Genomic DNA, 22,685 nt, shown 5'->3' with positions numbered 1-22,685 from the left:
CCGGTTTCATTCTGGCGCCTAAGAAGATGTGTCCGAAAATGTTTAGTGTGGATTTGTGGAATTCGCATTTGTCTTTATTTAAAGTGAGATTGGCATCCAACAGAGCATGGCAGACTTGGTCCAGCGCCGTGTCGTGTTCTTGCATTGTATCTTCATAGACGAGGATGTCATCACTGTAGTTTAGAGTGTTGGGAATGTGGTGAATTACCTTCCTGATGGCCTCTTGAAAAATCTCAGCGGCAGATGAGACCCCAAAGCTGAGTCTTTTGTATCTTTCATAATCAATGTTCTGTTTGTGAAGAAATTTTCTGTTTAGCGCGTCACGCACATTTGCATAGGACGAAGCAGCGTCAGCCTGAAGTTCCTTTATAATCTGACCAACATCTTTACCGATTAAATTGCGTAGTGCAATCAGTTGCTGCACCTCCTCAGTCACATGTGACCCTTTCATGAAATCTTCAATGTCCTCTAGCCATTCCTGCCAGCGAAGGCCCATGCCTCCCTTGATATGAGGACTAAGGGTTCCGGCGGGCATAGAAAAGGTACCCCGAGCATGTCAAGTCTGTGTCCACCCATGTGCGCTGTGGACGTAGGTGACTCCGGCCTGGTGTTGGCGCTAGCAGAGGCATGACTCTGTCTTGACGTTGGCGATCCAGACATAGTATATGAACGTGCAAAATATGGTTGAGCAACTGATTTGCAGTGAATAGTCTAACCACAGGAATCTTCAAAGCGCTTGTCACTCGGCTCAAATGCAGTACAGTTAACGCTAATCTGCACTTATGGTATGGTGTAGGCTCACCAGCAGGAAGCCTAGGAAAGGAGTGGTCCCACCAGCCACTTGACATGTAATTATTGCCACTAGCATTAATGGTGACCAAGTACAGGCAAAAGGACAAGTGTGCAGTCCACTATTCATATTAATGTGACCCTGTAATGTAGGTTGAAGCATGTGACAGCTCATCTGCTATGCATTTGCCAATGTTTGATGCAACTCCCAGCACTTGCCTGACCTCAAAATGGCCGCCGGGCACTCCTCGCAGGGGATTGGTTGAGGCGCCTGACTTAAAGATGGCCGCCGGTGAAATCTCACTTCTCGCGAGAGTACCAGTCCTGACTCACACAGTGGCAGCAGCACGGGAACAGGCATTAAGAATGACAAACTCAGCCACCGGGTTCAGTACACGACCCCGCACTCCTCCACAGACGCCCGCAGACAGCAGCAGCAGCACTGGCACTCTCAGCCCAGAACACGTGACCGGGGTGGGCTCCCGGGTCGCGACCAGCAGAGTGCACCGCAGACACACACGCGACCGGGGTGGGCTCCAGGGTTGCAGCAACGAAGAGTCACAGCAACAATCACACGCGACTGGGGTGGACACCCAGGTCGCGGCAGACCCCACAGCTCCGAGGCAGCGGAGCGCACGACGAACACAGCAGGGGCAGAATGCGACCGGGGTGAGCTCCCAGTCCGCAGCACAGCACAGCTCCGAGGCAGCGGAGCGCACACCAGGACACAGGTAAGACAGGCACGGTCCACGACCACCTTCGTCGCCAGTTGTAGTGTTGCAGCGCATATATACACGACACTGGCACGATTCTGTGGTGGGAGCTTTATTTCGATGCAACCACTGCTCTCCTGTTCCTGCTCTAATCTGATCTCCTTCACTCCTCCTCTTCTGCCACCCAGTGCTCCTCCCACCCTCGTGTGCTGGTCCTAGCGTCCAGCACGTCCCACAATACTACACTACTGTATGGTACAATTCACTTATCCATTCATGAAGAGTGGGGACACTAGATTGTTGCCAGTGGCGAAGAATATACAGATTTGCACCCCTTGTTTCATAAAGAAGCAAGAGGGGGTGTTAGGTTAGTGTCAAAAGGGCTACACTTATATATGTGTCTCCAGACCTCTCTCAAATAGCATTTGAGTGAGGGGCATGTCAATAGGATGGTTAGTAGGTCATATGGTTCTTTGTTACATTTTCAACAATGGTCATAAACAAGGAGATGGGCTTGTTTTAGCCTATTTGGGGTCCAATACCATTCATTTAGAATTTTGAAATATTGGAACATAAGGTTAGACTCTAGAAATGCCCCATCAGTGGCCAGCATTAGTTTTGCCCATCTTTCTGGAGTCTAATCCGAGCCCAATATTGTTTGTTAGTGTAGCCAGGTTGCCACTAAGGTCTAGTGGAATGTTGAACCTTGATTAATACACCATATATGCCAGAGACCAGTCCTTTGTAGTGACCCCAAGTCCAGATATATTGTAGGATTGGGGAAGAGGTAAGGGTAACAGTGTACTTCTATTGCTGTGCATAGACAGTGGATCAATTGACAATATTTCCAGTGGTCTACATGTGTCAGTCCAAAGGCATCACTGAAACTCTGTATCCTAAGGGATCCACTTGTATATAGTTGTTCAATGCATTTGGCACCTTTTATCAACCATCTATTCCAATAAAATAGTTTGTTGACTCTGAGTAGGGCCGAATTACCCCAGATGAATGCCTTGGTGTGGAGAAGTGGTGAAAGGCGTAATAGTTTGTGTGCCTGCTGCCAAACATGTACCGTCGCAAGTAAAACCGGGTTGTTTGCAATTATTTTGTGGTTCTTGGGATGATAACCCAGTTGGAATTGGGCATGCTGACCACTTTTTGAGAGTTCTGAAGTCAAGTGCCCTATACCTAATGGCCTTGCACACACTACATAAATGGTTAAATAAAATAAACTTAATTACATTTATGAGTTGAAAAATAATGTATATAAAAATACACTTTATTTTAGTTCCTGAATATTTATATTCATCAAGGTGTGCTCCATTAAGATATTCTTTTCCAGCTAAACCCTAGTCTATGTTTCCAGGGAAGTTCATGTTTAGGTTTTTTTGTATAATTTCTTTACCTCATTCTTTTTTTTAAAATACAAACAAACCGCGTTTTGTTGTCTAAAAATAAACATAGATCTATTTTTGTGTTGAACTGTTCTGTTGTTGCACTCGAACAGGGGATTTTTGTTTTATGAATCTTTATGTTCATGCTTTTTCTTACATGACCTCTTTAACTTATTTTTGTTTGTTTACAAAAATAAAAAATAAATTGATCCTAAATATAAATATTCCTAGATCTATTTATGTTACAGGGCTATGGTGTATTGGAACAATGTTTTTTTGTTGTAGGGATCCTTGTGTTTAAACTTGGTTTTGTATGACTTATTTGTTGTTTTTATTTCATGCATTAGGGAACTGCACAGTGCGGTGGGAGAATCGGACCATGTGCTGCATTGTCAATGTGTTTGCTGTTGCCATCCCTCTCTAGCTGACGCAAACGAAGACCGACCATTCTGCAACACATTCAACCAAACCATTCTGATCAGCAACTGTTAAACCTATCATGAAAGACTAAATACAGTATGTTTTTCAAATGCTAGCATTTACGCAAGGACCAGAAGACTACTGCATAAACAATTACAGAGGACATCAAGTATAAACAAATAGCAAAGATCTCTCGAAGACATTAAACCATTTACATTTTTCTTATCAGTAATAATAGATGAGATTTCCCTACATGTCTCATTAAAGTGGCCAACCTGCCCATTAAAAATGGTAGAAATGGCTTCCACACGCTCAGGTCGCTAAGGTCCTGCCCCCGCCTCCTATCTCATTCAAAACTAAAGGTTTCTCGAATGCTATGTCCTGACATAAATGTAGAGGTGGTGTGCTTGCAATCAAACAAGGTTTATCTGAGTATATTTTTCAAAAGCTCTTAATTATCAAAGCTGCCACATTTGAGTGCAAGGAGCATTGCTGCAGTGCTGTGCAGCAGAGTATTGATTTTTACTATAAGTATCAGAGGCGCATCACATTGTAAAGCAAAGGTGTACCTACAGATTCTTCATCATCCTATCAGTAGCAGCTTTACATATATCATTGTATTGTTCGGCTGGAAGTTTAGGAGCCTGATGAGGTCACTTAATTTAGGATCCTTTTGTAGTCACATAACTGGTTAGCTTTGTGGTGTTCATGAGTTGACTGGAAACATGGTAAGCAGGAAGTGCCCTCTTCAGTATATCTTGACATACACTGCCGGCTCTAGAGGGCCAATAGATTCTGATGAAATGACAGAGGAGTGTGGTCATTCTGAAAGGGCTCAGGAAAAAGGATTAATCCTGGTCAAACATTCACCAGAATAAAACAGACATACATAGTTTTCAGCCATTTGTTGTGAATTAATGTTACAGCTTCATGCTTGCAAATTACTGCAAACCAGTATTTTATACACCCACTTACCATAAGCTTGCCACTAGATTAAATATAAATAATATAATTTTACTTTTATATATCATTCAATACCTGCCAGAGTGGTGATACCTAAACTGTTTTAAATCTCACATTTTCCTTTCTATAAATCTAACTCCACAGATTTCTTCATGAGTATTGATTTACCAACAGCATATGGCTTTGCTGAGGAATTTATTAGACACTGAGCAAACAAAGAGCTTTTCTTACTTTAAAAACGTTAGGATGGAACCCCTTTGAAATTGAGGGGGGCATAGCTGTCGATGCTAATCAATAAGTGGCTGTGGACACTCATTATAAGGGTTACCGGTTAATGTGGGATGTATTGAAAATGTTGATTCTGAGGTTAATGAAGTTTTGTGGTGTGGCTTATCACATGAAGGAGAGGGCAGTGCAAGCAGATTGGCAGCGAATCAGAAGTCAACTTTCACTAAAACATCAATTGAGCCTGCCAAATTTAAAAATATGGATATTGCACAACGCCTGCTTTCTGAGTTAAAGTCACATATTGGCCCTTACATACATTATGTTTCCATGAGGCCTGAAATGTAGAAAGGATAATGTGACTTCATAGATTTCGTGTATATTGTAAGTGTTTTAATACTTTGAGGTGTAACATGTAGAATTTGAACATAAAATACAGGTATATAATAGTTAAGGTCTAACGAAAGAGACGTGTTGTTTGTGCCAAGTGTTCCAGAGTCATGACTTTGCAAAACCTGGTAACTGCTGCAGAGAGAAATGCGAATTGTCCTTATGTACACGAATTCACCTGTTTTTGTGACCCCCAGCCCCTTTTATCTTGTTCTCAGGTACTCAGACATATGTTTCCTCACCCACATTTTATCTCACAAGAAACTATCTTCCTTAATGACTTTCATTATTTGGCCAAACATTGTATTCACCAGCCCGTCCCTTCCATAGACACCTGAGTTAATAAGACATCTTCTTTACTGGCAATTCAATACCAAGCTGCCTGAGATTTTGGCGGCAGGGCTTCTTGTGGCTGCATAGTTGAGTCAGTGGAACAAAAAGATCAGTCAGTCCACCAAGATGGAATGTGTGATGAATGTGGAGAAGCATAAAACCATGAAAGATGTTGACTGCCAAGTGCCTGTTTAGTCTCAAATTTCAGGAACATAGATTTATGACACAATATTTTGAGATGGGCACAAATAGTAGGTGTGGTCTGTTTCCCGAAAAATCCTAGAGCCCTCATTTAAAGATTGGTGCTAATTCAGAGATACATTTTCAGATTTGGTTATATTGCTATCCCATTCTGTAGTTGTGGTGACACCTCCATAGCTATATATTACCAGAAGCATAGTGCTAAAATATTCCACAAATATGCACTCAAACGTGCTAGTACCACACCACATTTGCTGCATTTTTCAGCGTGCATTTTATCACCGCAGAGTGGTAATCTACTGTGACACCCATGAAAAGGATGGAAGGGCAATATGCCACGATGGCAGTGCCCCAAAGCTCACCTGAATTGTAAGGTCCCTTGTCAGTGCTTCATGTTAGGATGCTGGCCTGCAGTTTGGTGCATTGTCTCGTGCCTAACTAAAATTAATTCATGTATTCACTTAAAAACATAGGGCCTAATATAGAGTTTAGTGGATGGGTCCTCTGTCACAAACATGACTGATATCTCAAGTGCCGTATTACAGGTGGAGGATATCCGTGATGTCACGGGATATCCATCACGTTTGTGACAAAGTACCCATCTGCAAAACTCTATATAAGGTCCTATGTTTTGGGTGGATAAGTGAATTATTCTTATTTAGCAACGGCACCAAACTGTTAGTGTTCATAACTGCAATCCAGCATCCTAACAGGAAGCACTGACATGGGGCCTTACAGTGCAAGTAAGGTTTAACCACTAAAATAAAGTAGATGGAATACCCATCACATGTGTGACAATGTATCCGTCCGTCAAGCTCTAAATCAAGGCTATAGTTGTGCATTAAGGGGCCGATTACGATGGTGGTGAAACCGCCATCGGCAGGCTGCCGGCGGCGGTTTCACCTCCATCGCAAAGCACTTCTTCGCCCGCCCTATTATGATGGCGGGCGGTGTGCTGGCAGACGCAAAGTCCACCCTCCACGGGTCCGCCACAGGCAATCGTTCCGATTGCCTGGCGGATCCAGCCAGCATGTGTGAAATGGTGGCAGTGCCTAGCAGGTAGCGTCCGCCAAATTACGATGTCGCCTAAAGCCAACCTTTCCATGGCGGTGAAACCGCCATGGAAAGGCTGGCGGGGATTGGATTTGGGGGCCCATTGTGTGCGCCCCTTGTGTTGAGGGAGGTGGTTATGCACTGGGTACCCCCCTACTTCCCTGCACCAGGTGGCAGGCACGCCACACAGGTGACAGGCACCACGTCGTGCCTGCCACGTAGTGCAGGGAAACACACAGCATGCTTTTTTAGCATTGCAGAGGGTGCTGCCGTCAGCAGCACCCGCCGCAATGTTAAATATGCAGGATGCGACTGCCGCTGTGGCGTAGCATCCTGCATGTTCAACATCCTAATCGGGGGTGCTGGACCGCCTCTTTACAGGCGGCCGGTCCCAGTCCCCGCTTCGATGGCGGACAATCAGCCCCTAAGTTTGTACTGTTACTGCGGCAGCTGATACAAACAAAAAATGGTGATGGGGTGGAGGGATAGTGGGTGGGGAGAGCGCTGGAGGGAGAGCACGAGGGGGTAATAAAAAAAATAAGACTCACCTAAAGCTGACTCGGTGTTCCTCTGCTTCATGGTCCCAGCAGACACTGGGAAAGCATCAGAGGCTCCCTGTGCAATCCCCAGACTGCTCTCATGCTATTACCAATAGCATGAGAGCATTGCGGGGATTGGCCTCATGGGCTGGTTGACAGTCACTCAGACACAAGGAGTCTGTGCTGTTTCTGTGCAAAACAGCTGGGTTGGAGAAATCTAACTGCGCATGTATGTTTGGATGACCTAAGACGGCTGGTCAAACAGACATGCACACTTAGAAGTGCACATACCACTTCATTCCTCTTCCCTCCCATGGTCCGGCCTGCCCCTCCCTACACACGCTGGCTGAGCCAGCAGCTGAAAAATAAAATATTGTTTTATTTTTCAGCTGTTGGCTCTGAGCCAGTGGGGTGACCCTCCTCTGCCATTGCGGAGGACCCACCGCTGGTTACTGCCCTTCCTGTTAGTTTCACTGATGATGGGAGATGCTGATTTAAGGTGGTGGTGATTTCTTCAGATATTTCCACCAGGTTTTGTTAGTGGTGAGGGAGTATATATTTGGCTGAATTATGTGTTGGATAATTACTGCACAAATATTAATTTCTGGTGGACATTCTGATTCGCCCGCATTTTGGAATCAATGCCATACTGTATATGAGGGTGGATTTAGGAATCATTGCTACCCCAGTTTCTATATTCCCTCCCCTCACCGTCTAAGTGCTGCGTTTAGTGTGGGCGGCATTCTTATTCTTTGCTATAGGAAATGGTTAATTTGATTCTTTGGGTTTGATACCCATATAGGTACTGAGAAATATATAACCATGAAGACAGGCCAGGAAATGTAACTCAAAAATACATTTTGATAGAAGTAAGCAAAAACCATTTGAGAGGAAAATAAAGGTTGTTGCATAGCTTTGGTTTAGGTACAATCACACCAACGCCATGTTCTTATCGTAATCATTGAAGTATTCTCAATTCTATCTTAATCAGACATTTCAAAAGTACTTGTGGAAAATAATTTTAAAAACTGTTGATTTATTCTTTGAAAACATGACTAAAACAATCTTTCTTATACCAATGAAGGAACGAAGGCATATAGATGAAGGCAAAATGAACTATTATGATGCAACTTTTTATACAAAGCGTTTTCAGGAGTTTATATGCACATGTATTGCAGCAGTGTATTGTAACCAGCTCTTCGCATCAGTGGTAAGTTGCCATGCAGGCGGAAAATCTACCTTGCCCTAGCTTGTAACAGTTTATCAGGGAGTAGGCATCTGTAAATTACTGCCAGGTTTCAGTGTTTATATGTAACCAACCTGCAGGCTCACGAGGATGTATGTGGATGCATGTCTCCTTCTGCTGGTACTTTATGGTGTTATTGGGTTACCTCTGGGATTCATATTTGCTTAATTTTGCACAAATATACACACTTGTACAATATTATATTGCCTATTTACAATAATACAAAATGAGGTAAATGCATACTAGTGTAAATAAATTACACAATGTCATTATTCAGAAATTATCATTTCTAGGGTACTTGATTTTAATGTAATTGTTGTCAAGAACGACAAACGCATAAAAGCAGCAAGGTCCTTGGCGCACCTTGCTTTTTTACATTTTAGCCTTCACGAAGGAAGTGTTTTATGGGTTTTTTGTAAGGCTGGGCTTTCACCTGCACAACATGTAGTCCCGATAGACAGAAGTCAATTACCGATACAGTGCCTGAATTACACATGCCTTTGTAGAAGCTTTACATCCAATGGTGGCTTAAGCCAATGCCACAGAATGTTATCATGTACTGAGACTCGAAGACTGTGTGAGTTTGGACTTGTTTTGTGGGTGTAAAGGATGATAACCCATGCTGTCAACTGCGCCCATTACTAAGAGCCTTAATGGGCAAATTCAAACAAGAGCTGTTTCCAGATTGAAATGGAGGCCTGGGAGGGAGTGATGGTCTTTGGCTAGTGTATTGGGACATCGCTGGCCACACACAGGTTGTCTTCCCTTGAAAAGGTGCCAAGCCTGTAATTTTGCTGTAAAATCACTGTACATTTGAAGTGTATTCATCTGTGCTCCCGAACAGTAAATGGTGTTCTGCAGGGTGGAATCTTGGATTTGAGTTGGTTTTGCAATGTTATAAATATTTGGCTTCTAGAATTATTTTACATTTGACAAAAGTTTTGTCACAAATCAACTGACCATTGAGTGTAAGCAGAGTTGCGACATGACCCTTCTAAACTTATGCTGTGTCATCACACTATGTTTGACTGCAACAGTCTGTCGAGCATGTAGGATTGCTTGGTGCATCCTGGTTTGCCTTTGGATTCTGGAAAATCTATGACAGTATGCAATGCTTGTTGCGAATACAAATTAAATGTTAAGATGTTATGGTCTACAATCTTTGTGGCAATATGACTTGCACTTACGTTGTGTTCTTTTGTAGAATGCTAAAATCTTGTTTATTATTCAGGTAATATATTTCCGTTGATATTGCATATACAATCATTAAGTTCTGTTAGCCAGGGCTTTTAATTCGAAGTGCTCTATACATAGCAAAATATTCGTATTATTAGGACTCCTTATGATGCAGTTGATGCAAGCTGTGCAGAGCACGAATGCATTATTGAACCTATGTCTGCCTTGATTGCACTATGGACTGTAAAAAAGATGAGAGCATTCTGTATAGATATGCGTTCAACAAATAAATTATTTTGTTTTCCAGAGTAATATGGGTGAATTGTCATTTTTTTAGACATTGGAACCAAAAAAGTGAAACATGTGTACATTTAGGATGGTCCTTGCACTGCACATATGTTCAGAATTAATAATTTTTCATATGGTATATTTAACTATGAATGGCATGCTTATCGTATCGTTATCGTTAGTCACCAGTTACCTTTAGCGTACTACATTTCTTTGTCAAATGTCATATCATTTTTTTTTTCTTTTACATTCTTTTTATTGAAAGTTATTCAGTCACACAGTAGTCAGGCAGTAGAATTTTATTTTACAGAAAGCATACAGCATACATAATAAAATATATGACATATATTACATTGATGATAAGTCTCAAATATCCACACCAACGTATTCCCCTAAAGATCTCACCCTGCGATCCCTTTTGAGTTCTCTTGTGGGGGAGATACATATTTCTCCTCTATATGTGTTCCACTTTCCCTATATTTTGTCCCATTTTCTGGGGAAGCCTCTGTTCTTATACGCATCTTTTTCCGCAATCATACATCTGTCTATATATTTTGTCCATCCCTATAGTGTAGGTATCTCACCTGTCCCCCACCTTAAAACTATGTTTCGCTTGGTAAGAGTCAACCCTAGTGTGACCCACTGTTGCTCCACAGCTGTGAGATCTGTGGCCTCACATATGTTAAGTAAGCATAGTATAGGCATGGGGTGGATCTCCTTCTCACTTACACTTCACATCTGGGACGTAATAGCCTCCCAGAACGGTTGGATTGCAGGGCATTCCCAGATGGTATGGTGAAATGTGCCCTCCCTTGTGCATAGTCTAAGACACCTTGAGTCATCCCTCCTCCCCATCTAGGTTAGTGTACCACCAGAGAGAAATGTCCTATGTAGTATTTTAAGGTGGATCAGTTGGTATTTCAGTGGAATGGGAACATCAGTGCTTCCTGCCATTCTTCTTCCTCTAGATTTCCTAAGTCCCTTTGCCAATGCTCTTGGAGTAGTAGGAGTGGGTCCGGTAAATTGTGACTTAGTTTTTGATATGTCATTGAAGTTGCCTTACGATTCATAGGTCTGATAATAGTCTATCTTCCAGGGGGGACGCTTCTGGCACTACCTCATCTCACGGAATGGCGGTTGTGAGGGCATGACGTATTTGTAGGTATCGGAGTGCTTCCTGATTAGTCATTTTATACTCTGATTGCAGCCAGAGAACAGGATTACCCTTCCTTTTTTCCAGAAGTCTCCTACTGATGAAATGCCGAAGACATCCTACTTATCGAACCCTGGTTGGGTGCCTAGCTTGCCCAACTGTTGTGATGCCCACAGAGGCATTGCTTGCGTCACTTTCTTGCGATATCCTAGTTTTTTTGTTTGATGCCATATTGCAATTGTTAGGGCCGTTGGGCCCATTAGTTTTTGGTGTTTAGGATTCGTATATAGGGCTCCCTTGTAAACATCGGGACCCATGAACAGCCTATCCATCTGATACGCTGGTTTGTCTTGCGGATGATAGACCCAGTGATTGACAACCACCAATTGAGATGCCCAGTAATATAGTCTAATATTGGACAGTGCAATCCCACTGTCATACCAGCTTCTTGTCAGTTTGTGCGTCGCTACGCATGACGGTTTGCCATCCCACAACAATGTTCTCACTTAGCTCTCGATATTGGTGAAGTATGTTTCGGGGATTTTGAAAGGGGTATTTTGTAGAACATATAAGAACCGTGGCAGTGCCTGCATTTTGAACAGTGCTGCACGATCCAGTAGGGACAAAGGTAGAGATCTCCAATACCGCACATCTTTGTAAAGACGGGACAAGGCTGAGGGCTGGATCTGGTGTAATATATATTCCAAGGTAAGGAAAACCTTTTGTCACCACTGTTGCCACACATTTGGGTGGCACCCTGGTTGGTGGACCGTATAAAGTGTACACTATTGATTTGGACCTATTCATGGTAAAACCAGATTACTCGCCGAAGTTAGTAAATATATGGAGAATTCTGTTAATTGAACTAGGTGGTGATGCTAGATACAGTAGTATGTCATATGCGTATAGGGATATTCTAGCTTCATGGCCTTCTGCCAATTTTATTCCTCGAATCAGCGGATCCCCTCTCACCCAGGTTGCTAGGGGCTCCAGCTTCAGGGTAAACATTAGCGGTGATATAGGGCAGCCCTGAAGCGTTCCTCTCCCCAGTCGGAACTTTCGTGAAGTATGACAATTCACTGTTACCTGTGCCATCGGGTCTGTGTACAGCAGTTTGATCCATTTCAGAAACTTAGAGCCGAATCCCATTTGTTCCAGGACAGCGAAGAAGTATGGCCATTCTATTGTATCAAACACCATCCTTGCATCGAGGGAGAGTATTGCTGCATCATCTCTGTTTACATCCTGCCCAGCACTCCATGGAGGTGACGTATGTTTAGGGCCGTACTCCGCCCGGTCATAAATCCTGATTGATCTGGGTGCACTATTTTTGTGATGATTGGAATCAGGCGTGTTGCTAGTATTTTTCCCAGAATCTTGGCCTCTGCATTTAGTAATGTGATGGGCCAATAGGAGCTGCAGCACTCTGCCGGTTTGTCCTGCTTATCTATGAGGACTATGGAGGCGAGTCTTTGGTCGCAAGGCAAGGCTACCTTTTGGTTGCTCTCTAAAAACATATCACAAGGAATGGTGTTATCCGTGTTAGCATATCATTTGTAATGACTGAAGACAAACAGTTTATTCAATAACAGCAACCTACTCAAATGTATACATTCAACAGCATTTAATTGATAAGTAAGTGGTCATCTTCTGACATGCACATCTTACCATGTTCAACAACCACATTTTAGTTTTCCAATTTTCACCAATATCAAAGTATCCAGACCTAAACTGTTATTCTTAACCGTGTTCCCCATGTGCTTTCAGGCACCTAGAAAATGTTCACAAAGTAAAATACAGACATTATAAAAGAAAACACCTTTGATAAGATTTTCTGGCATTAAGATTTAAATTGAAACTTAGCACTGAAAGTAAACGTATATACTCCTTTAAACAAATGTCCAAGTTAAATTATTATTTAAGAATAAATCCACATATAAGGTTGGAGGCTTCTATAATACATAACAAGGCTACAGCTTTCCAAAACCTGGTTTCTAATTTTGGCAAATAAAGGCAAGACGTACTTACAACACATTCTGTAAAAGTGGTAACATTTGCACACTGACTTTTACCAAATGCAGTGGTATTTTGCAACCAAACTACGTACTAATAAATCGATTCACAAATTGCCGCATTGTAGTGGGTATCCATGCCTCTGATCCCATGGACCCCTGCCAACTCCTAATGAATGTTTTTTCAGCATTCACAAAGGGGAAGAAGTCATGTTTGTGAATGGGTTACCACCTCCTTTGAGTTGTCAATAAAATAATGTTTGGTGACTAGATTTCTGTCACAAAACTTGAATACATATCATAAGGAATCAGTATTTGAAGGAGACTTCCTTAAACATGCTCCTTACAACTATCAATTGGCTATTGTTTTTTAAACCCATTTAACAATTTCAAAAAGCTTTTCCAGATCTTTAAATGGGGTTAGTACATTTGACAAAGAGTTTTAACATTCACAAACCCTCTGATTTACAGAATCAGAGGTTGTGAAAATGTTAAAACCTTAATTCAGAGTGCCATTGACGAGCACTCTTATTATGATATCCTGCTATGCCAAACTCTAAATAAGGCCCTATGACCTTCATTATGAGTGATCCGTAATTTGTGTGATCTTCATCACATCTGACAAAGTGTGACTCCGCTGAGTTATAATTTATTGGGTGTCATAAATAACGCCCAGTTACAATTTGTTGGGCAGTAACAAACGAAGTTTGGTGCTTACTGCTCCAAAATCAGCATGTTCCTGTAAATACTGGGGATTTGTCCCCGATTAATATCACCATGGTTGACCTGCCGATATTTATCTCAAAACTCATAATTGCGGTATGTGCGGTAATCCTTTGTTCTCATAGAATAGTACCTGCAAATTGTACCTGCAACATGTGGTAGTACTATCTTTTAGACCATCCTGAACAAAGGGAAAGAAGTTACGCTTATATGATGAAGGGATCAGAACTGCGGAATTGAGACTGAAGAGTGATGGGGCCAAGATACAACCATGTCTCAGGTCATTAAGTGTGTGTTTTCGTGTAGTCTGGCCCTCCTTGCTCAATCTTCTATATACTCAAGTGTTAGTATATAGTGATTGGACCAGAGAGAGAAGTGAGCCATCTGTTCTAAGATGTTCTCATCATTCGTGTCATATGCAGCACTAAAATCTGTGCAATCAATATAGCTTGTTGTAATCTGATGGGTTTGTTAACATATATGATATGGAAACTGTTAAGTATTTTGTACATTTACACATTTAAAAAAAAAATTGATTCTAAACAAGCAAGTAAAAATAGTAATAAAGGTTGTTATAGTAAGATGGTGTTAAGTGATGAACCCCAATATTATGATAAAAGGAAAGAAACAAGACAGCCGCTGATATTTTGCAATTAGTGACAATACTCCAAAGAAGAAAAGTTTGTTTTAAAAGTTCAAGAAATACTAGTATGAGTATGAATTATAGAACAGGCATGAAGGCATGCAAGAAATCAACAATGTACAGTAACAGAGTCATGACCTCAAGCTTGCTTGTCAATTTTAAGTAGATTCATGTGTTATCAACATGTGATACTTCTCCATGAAAGCCTGAGTGAGTGGTTACAAAATAACTTTGCATTCTACTGTGTGTTTATTTGAAAAAGACTAGATGTTTTTTGCATCTGTATCCAATAGCGCCAAGAGTCCATACTTTATGGCCTATTCCTGAAAACTGCAAAAATATTTCGGGAGTAGAACAAAAGTGATTAATTTATTTGTAGGAATTTGTGCAGATTTTTCAAATTGAATCCGGATGTTAGCAAATGCTAAAATGTTTCCCATATGGAATAACAACTATAACCATAATTAATGAGGCACTTGAACATATAACAACTATGACAACAAAGTTGCGATTGCTGACTGACGTGTGTGTGTGTGTGAGTGCGTACGTGCGTGTGTGAGTGTGTTCTGGTCACCTTAACTGTGCAAATCACAGCAGAGAAGCATGTATTCTTTTCGCCTTCCTGGTCTAATGTATCACTATTTCTCAGTCTGCTCTCTCTAGTGACTGTCCTTTTTGTCTTCTGCTCTACCATGTCTTTCTCTCCACCACTTCTATATAGTGTCTCTTTTTCACCTGCTCTATCCAAACATATTTTCGTCTATCTGTTTATTTGTTTCCTGTCTTTGGTGATTCTCATTTACATCTCTTTCCACTTCAGTATGGTTCTCTTTCTCGTCTTTTAAATCTAGTGTCTCTCTCATTTGCAGCTGCCTTTCACAAAATGCTCCTAGTTTCCCTCCTCTCTTTTTTCATTGCCCGCCCTCTCCACAGCCTCTCACTCTATTTCCTTCTCTCATAACACCTCTGTCTTCCTCCTCTCGCCTGTGCATCTCATTATTTGCCCAGTGTTTTTCTCCTCGCACATTTGTCTTACTCATTCAGTCTCTTTTCCTTCATCTCTCTCAAGACTTCCGCTTTCCAGTATCCCTATTGTTATTTTTAGCTCCACCTTGTTTCTCAATTTTAGCACCGTTTGGTTTTGCTTCATCTTGCTTCAGTGTCTCTTTTCCTCATTCATACCTAGTTTCTGTCTCATTTAGCCTCTTCATTCTCACTCCACCATCAAATAATCGCTGTATATTATATTATATTGACATCTGGTAACTGGTCCAACTTATAAAATCCTTTGGAATTTATCATCTTGTTTGAGAATAAAGGTGCCGACCTCTTGGTACAGTTCCATCATTGTATGTCTACAGTATCTTGATGGCGGCAAAACAACTTGTAGAAATTCAATTCAATTCACTTGCCTGAGCATCTACCATCTGGCTTTTGGTCTGATAGTGACAAGGCTGTCCTGCTCTGTCTGCAGCAGTAAAAAATCAGGAAGAGTACCCGAAGCCCGAACTCCCCTTCGCTGCCCACGTCAAGCATGTAGCTGTCACTTGCGTCCTCCTGCTTAATGTCCTAGGGAAGAATCTCCACTTTATGCTTAAACCAGTTGTGAGAAGCTGGCTTAGTATATGGTGCACACTTATTTAATTGGGCATCCTGCACTAATCCAGACAACACTTGTATGATTTTAGTGGTCTTAGGCAACTGTAGAAAGCGCTCTAAAGTGGTTGATGTGGAGAGCAGCCTTCAGGCTTAGTCCAGAAGGAGTGTAAAGGAGCTTGTTTTACCAGAATGTAATCTTATTGATATAGATTAAGTGTATTTATAAAAATATATTATTTATTATAAGACACTCACTAAAACATACAAATATCTCCTACCCGGAGATATACGAAATGCACACAATACTTTGCAAGAAAACAGGTAAGTAGCACACAATACACAGTGGACGCCAGGGAGAGACCAAACCATATAGTAAAATAGTGGTATGCGAACCACGACTCGAGTCAAGACTATACCCAAAAGATGTATAACTGTTAGGGACCCAAGAAAATGCCAGAGGTAAGTACCCAGAACCCCACGGAGGCAGTGTGCAGAGTGTGAACACGATTGCGTGCTCAATTCAAGTCTATGGGTAAGTCGCAGTTGCAATTTTAAAGAAGGATGCTTTCCAGTGGACCCTGAAGAAACCCTGTAGAAGACAGAAGGTTGGAGAGCCAGCCCACCCGTGGATACCTAAGGAACCATGTTACCTACACCAGGGAAGCCGGGTGCATAGGTGTGAAGTGGCGTCGGAAACAGCAGTCGAACCCAATGGAGGACCTCAGGTATATGCCGCTGCTGGAGAAGGAGAATGTTTTCGGTGGAACCCAAAGATGGATTCAAGTTGTGCAGAACCTGCAAGCAGAGGGGACGGTATCAAGGTCACTCAGGAGTGACCAGGAGGTACGGAAGACGAATGCCCACTGATGTTGAGTGTTGCAGGAGGGCTGACGGTGACCTTAAAACTGCAGATGTGTGGACCAGGTGATGCTGTGGAAGACCAGGAATGTACATGAGCTGTCCTGCTTTGGATGTTGAGGGTTGAGGGGTCAGTGTCCGGCGGGAGCACCAAGAAGCCTTGACAACTGCAACCAATGTGGAAGTTGAAGAAGGTGCAATGTCGGGACCAGCAAGGTCCAGGAGACTCACCACAAACAGGGTGCCCTCAGGGCAGGCCAGAGCAATCAGGTGGGCCCACAGAAATCATAGGCCACCCTCAGGAGGACCCACAGGCCGGAGGCACTGGAGTCACAGTGGGACCTCAAGCAGCTCATCTAAGATGCAAGCCCACGATGCAAGTGATGCGGTGAGGATGAAGATCTTCGTCACTGGAGATGCTTGAGGTTGAGGTTGGGGCTACTTGGAGCCCAAAGAGCTTGGTGGAAGGATGCCAACAAGCCTTTGCAACTGCAAGTCGACATAGTGCACAAGGGTTCGGTTCCTGATGCTCTGATGAGGGATACTGACCTCCAACTTGGTGAGATGACAGGTAAGGCCTCGAGGCATGTGAAGAGCTACCACCTATGTTGCTGAGCTTTTTGGAGTCCGTGGGAGCCTAGGATCAGCAGACTGGTCAGCTTTGTTGCGGTGCCTGCGAATGCAGGGAAGTGGCTCCTCCACTTCAAGGGAGATTTACTTCTGGTGTCTTGGAGTTCCACAGCCCTTGGAAGGTTCTTGGATGGAGCACAGGCAAAGATGATGCAGCAGCCTAGCAGACGACGAGACCAGGAGCAGCAGGAGTCTTCCCAGTTGCTGTCTCAAAGTCCAGAGCAGAATCCAGCGAAGTCCAGAGTACCCAGATGTTCGAAGATGAAGGGGTCTTGAAATTGTATCTTGTCCCACGACGAATCTAGGGACCCACCCACCCACAGGTAAGCCCCACAGGTAAGCCCAAAGGAAAGGGTTGGGACAATTCAGGGGTCTCTCCCTAAGGATGGGCTGGACAAGCGGGAGGATACTCACCTGTCCTTGGTCCAGTTTCGCACCGGAGCGGGAGCCATTGGCGCCCTGAACTGGTTTGAGCTGGACTACGCATGGAGGGTTGAGCTGGACTATGCATGGAGGGCGCCAAGTGTGCCGCAGACTATGTGGTGCTGGCAAGCACCCTACCCCAATACACTAAATCCTGTCTGGGAGGTGGTCACACCTCCCTGTGACAGGATAACTATTGTTCTGCCTTCCCCTGCCCAAGCTTGACTCGGCAGCAGAAGGGCAGAAACGTGTCTCTGGCTGGCAGCAGCCCTACCTTGCTGTCCAGGTCTGGAAGACTGGTACAGGGAGCACTGAGGGCCTCCCTAAAGAGCTTTACGGTTCATGGAATCATACCTGCCACACCGTTTACGGTGTGGGGGTATGATTCCAACATGTTAGATACCAAACATGATAGTATTCGTCACAGCCAGTTTTGAGATGGTCATCGCGTAATGACGCTGTGTCATATGTCTGTCTCAACCCATGTTGTCAATCCGCTATCGTATGCGTGTTAATTGTACGCTGCCTATAAGGAAGTTTCATAGGGACATTGTTGGGTTCAGTACAGTGCTGACGAAAGCCCAGGACTCCGGTTGAGGCCTCAATAGGGCTGAAACATGTCAACCCAGTGGACAATTAGCACCATAACAGGGCTATAATTGTCCTATATCTCGTTCTTTTAATCATCCCTCCAACACCAATGAATAAAGATGGTACAAATAACTGGCAGATGGTAGGGATTTTTACTTGAAAACTCCCCCCCCCTTTTCACCTTAGTTTCCTACTAATAGTGGTACTACAGCCCCTAATATGGGCCTGTTCGCCATTAGAGGATTCTTTGGCGAACGTAGGATGGCCGATGATGAAGCCTGACACCTGGGAGGTGTGTGAGGCCATCCTGTATATTATTTAGCACACTCTGGTGCTGATCCAAAATATTGGAATCGGGTAGTAGCCTGAGCAATCCCTCAGCGAAGGTACACCTACATAGATAGTAACATGGTATGAAGCCACAAGAAGTGGACTTGATGACTGAAGAGTCCGTTCGTTTTTTGGTGAAAACGTTATTATAAAGGGAGAGTACGAACATTGGTCCCTTGCCCCTCAGAGGGCAAAAACTTGCTCCCACTCCCTCTGACCCATCAAGGATTGGGTCACGTGTTATATATAGACCATATTGAGTCACCTAGACTATTGCAACTCCCTTTACCGTGGATTGCTTAAAGACCTCTTAAGGAAGCTACATCAAGTACAAAACGAGGCATCTCATCTGGCCTAGGGAGCACCACAGTTCTCCTCTGCCTCACAGGCATTAAAAACCTGCTCTGGTTGAAGTTGGCAAGAGAATTACCTTTAAAGCTCTATATTGTTTAGTGTGCAAAGTAGTACAACACTGTGCCTAAGGCAGACGTTGTACAACTACATTCCACCTTGTCTTCTACATTCCTCAGAGGCTAAACTGTTGGTAGTGCCAAGGTACAAACGAGTGCGGTCTGGAGGCAAAGGTCCCCGCTACAATTAATCACAGCGCTCTATAAATTAAATACCATAACGTAGATTGAATAATCTGTAAACTGTTTCTATACTCTTGTATCTTTCCCTCCCACCTCCCTTCAACCTCAGGACCACTCCGCTAATGCCATAATCTTTCTCAGACTCAATTTCTCTAGTCACTTTCTCTTTCGAATTCCCCATTCTGGCTTGCATTATATCCTCCCCATTGTTTAATATTCTCCCCCTCTTCTCCTCTTGCTCCTGTCTCTAGTGCATTTCTTCATTCATGTTCTCCTACCCATCATCTCCCCTACCTCTTTACTTTCTGCAGTGTACCCCTCTCTGTTCCCCTCTGCGCTTTCATCTCTGTTGTGCCTCTATGCTGAGGCTCTGATGTCACAGGTCTGCTGCCTGGTTGGAAGCTTCAAACGCACATTGCATGTTATGACGCTGGAAAGGATGGGATTGGTCAGAACCAGTCTAATGATTAGAGAAGAGAATTAAAAAAATGCTGCATGGAGACTTTAGGTGGGGAACGTGTGAAGCCAAGATATGAAAAGTGAAAAAACTCCCAAGCCAAGACAGTGCAGAAAAGACTCCAGACAAGCAAATCATGTTGTCATTAGAAAAAATAATTTCAATGAAAGGAAAGCATTGTCAATGCCAATAGGTCTGGCTGAGTGCATAGATAGTAATAGTCTCAGTTATTTATTACTCATGAACGAGTGATATTTACCTCTGCTCGCTTCTATGTGGCAGATTGCACCAAAATGCGTTAGTGGCATGGGTGATACGTGACCCTTGGCCGTACAGAGAGAACTCTGTGGAAGGATCTGGATGGTACATCCCCATTCTCACCAGGCAGTTCCCTGCTGAAGCTCACCAATCAAATCACTGGAGACACTGGAGTCACTGTCATCATTATGTCTTGGCTCTAGACATACCTGATTACCTTATCCTTCCTGCCTGGCCAGAGATTCAATGATATGCTCCTCCCAGCCCTCTCTCAACCATTGGTCACATAGGATTCTGCAAAAAGAGCATCATCCGCAAGGGTTCTCTGTACTCTGATTTCGCACTACATATATCTGGCAATGAACACAGCCCTACAAATAGGTTTCCCAGATACCTCCTGCACATGTATACCTACTGGGAAGACCCATATCTAGTACGAGACCTTGAAAAACTCCTGGCAATTATATATATATATATATATATATATATATATATATATATATATATCAGCACTGCACAAATACCATGTTTAAAGACTTTGCCTTAGTAATGGCAAAAGACAATGGGCCATATGTAGGTAAAAAGCAGTTTGCGATTTTCTGCGACTCGCAGTTTGAGAATCGCAAATTCCGATGTAGGTAATTTATCGCAAAATAATAGCGATTCCCCAAAAATCGCAGAATTATTTTGCGATTACCAAAATTGCAATTCCTTAATTGCGAGAATGCAATTAAGGAATCTGCAATTCAGGTGCAGAATGATGACATCACAACCAGGAAGTGTGACTGCCCATGCTGCACCTGATTGCCAGCAGCTGAGTAAGAGCCAGAAGCTGAGTGAGAGCATGTGTGGAGAGTAGGAGAGACGTGCTCAGCTACTGAAAGCAAGCTAAATGGAGTCCCAGGGGCCAGAGAAGCAGCAGGAAGAAGCATCCAGAAAGAGGAAACAGAATATTAGCGAAAGGGAGCTGGAGGTCCTCACTCAGGAAATAGTTAGCAGCCATGACCTCCTGTTTGGCAAAAGTTCCCTACGTGTGCCACAGGCACGAAAAAGAAAAATATGGAGTGACATCCAGGAAAAAATAAATTCCATTGGCGTGACACACCGCTCAGTCGAAGACCTCAGAAAAAGGTGGTACAACATGCGGCAACGGTCAAAGGGGAGGGTGGCTACAAGATTGGCCGAGGCCAAAAAGACCGGTGGCGGGCGGTCTACAGCAACAGACCCAACGCCCCTGGAGGAGCTGGTGGAGGGCACCCTTCAGCCTGAGAGTGTGAGTGGCGTGGCTGACCTGGACAGCTTCGAACACACAGACACCAGACAAGGTAAGATGTACGTCAAAACCCCCTGATACATACCCAACCCACTCACACCCCCCAAAAGGCAACCTGAGTGCAACTCCAGTACATGTCCACCAGCACACCCAGAAATGCATTATGGGAGATGTAGTCACATGCACTGAACCTGGGCCAGTGAGACACAGCCAGATGGAATAGCGATGAGTCCATCATGAAAATAGGGAAACAGACAGATAGTACCCATGTGAATTTTATTTTGTAAACTGTAATGCGTTACAAATACGAGACAGGACACAGAATTAATGTGTGCCTTTAAATTCACAGCACCATCACCAACACAGGAAATCGTGCCTGAAGGGGAAGAATCCGAAATGGAGGACGAGGCAGGGCAGGAGGAGCAGGGCGAAGCAAGACCATCAGACTCTGCACCATGCAGGTGCCGCAACATAGTGTCACCACTGTCACTGTTGGAGGCACAGTCACCAGACACAGCAGGAGAGGCACAGCCAGTGCACAGGCAGCATGCAGGACAGCAGCCAACACAGTCCCCTGAACAATCCAGAGAAGGGAGAGGGTTGAGACGCAGGGCACGGCCGTCCACCAGCACTGCTCCTTTCGAAGAGGACACGGTGTTCTCAGGCCTTGAGGGCAGCATGCTGAAACAACAACGCCTGCAAGTGAAGGGGATAAGGTCAATACAGCGCCAACTGGCTGCACACAATCACAACATGACCGAGTTGCGGGCTGGTGTAATGGCCATGACTGGTGCTTTGGAGGGACTCTGTAGGAAGATAAGGAGGGACAGGGCAGCCCGGCGCAGGGAGAGACATCGCCATCACACACGGCTGGACTTGTACACAACAGCAGTCAACCGCCACATCCCTGCTTGCCAGAAGATGTGTCAGTATGCCGCGTGAGATTGCCCACTGCTGCCAGGACGTGGGCAGTGTCCTGGTGCAGGTAACACATGCTGTGGACCAGATGAGCGCAGCTGCCACAGGTGGCATAGGCCCACTTAGAACAATGGATACAGACGGACAGTCCAGCAGGATTATCATCACTCCCCCAATTCCACCAGACAGACGCCGGAGTGCGCGCCAGGGGAGAGTGGATGATGTCTCCAGGGAGGGCAGTGTGCAGACAGAGCGAGGGGCAACAGGGCGTGCACGTAGGAGGTGAAGGGACACCAGGGACTAATAGCCATGTGTGAAGCAACACATTCCATATTGACTCAGTGTCTGATGGTAATTCTTGTACTATGGCACAAACATGTGCAAGCACTAACAATAAAGTCATGCTGTGTGACAGATGTATTCCTGCAACTAAGGAAATAAACATCACTGTGAAACACCATTCAGTCGCATTGTCTCCTCATTACTCACTTAGA

At 43.9% G+C, this 22,685-nt stretch overlaps 1 protein-coding gene across 1 annotated transcript in view; it reads left to right on the top strand.

The window, feature by feature from the left end:
- The window catches only part of DYNLT3 (dynein light chain Tctex-type 3), a 118,781-nt gene extending 109,027 nt beyond the window's left edge, over window positions 1-9,754 (top strand). Inside the window, exon 5 of the mRNA XM_085622909.1 lies at window positions 3,244-9,754. Within this exon, the coding sequence (XP_085479035.1) occupies window positions 3,244-3,320 (77 nt within the window). The 3' untranslated portion in view covers window positions 3,321-9,754. The remainder of the gene's footprint in view (window positions 1-3,243) is intronic.
- Window positions 9,755-22,685: the final 12,931 nt, after the last annotated feature.

Source organism: Triturus cristatus, chromosome 8, assembly GCF_964204655.1.
Source record: "Triturus cristatus chromosome 8, aTriCri1.1, whole genome shotgun sequence".
NCBI lineage: Eukaryota > Metazoa > Chordata > Amphibia > Caudata > Salamandridae > Triturus > Triturus cristatus.
Note: the sequence above shows the minus strand (reverse complement) of the source record. Positions and strands in the feature narration are given on the sequence as shown.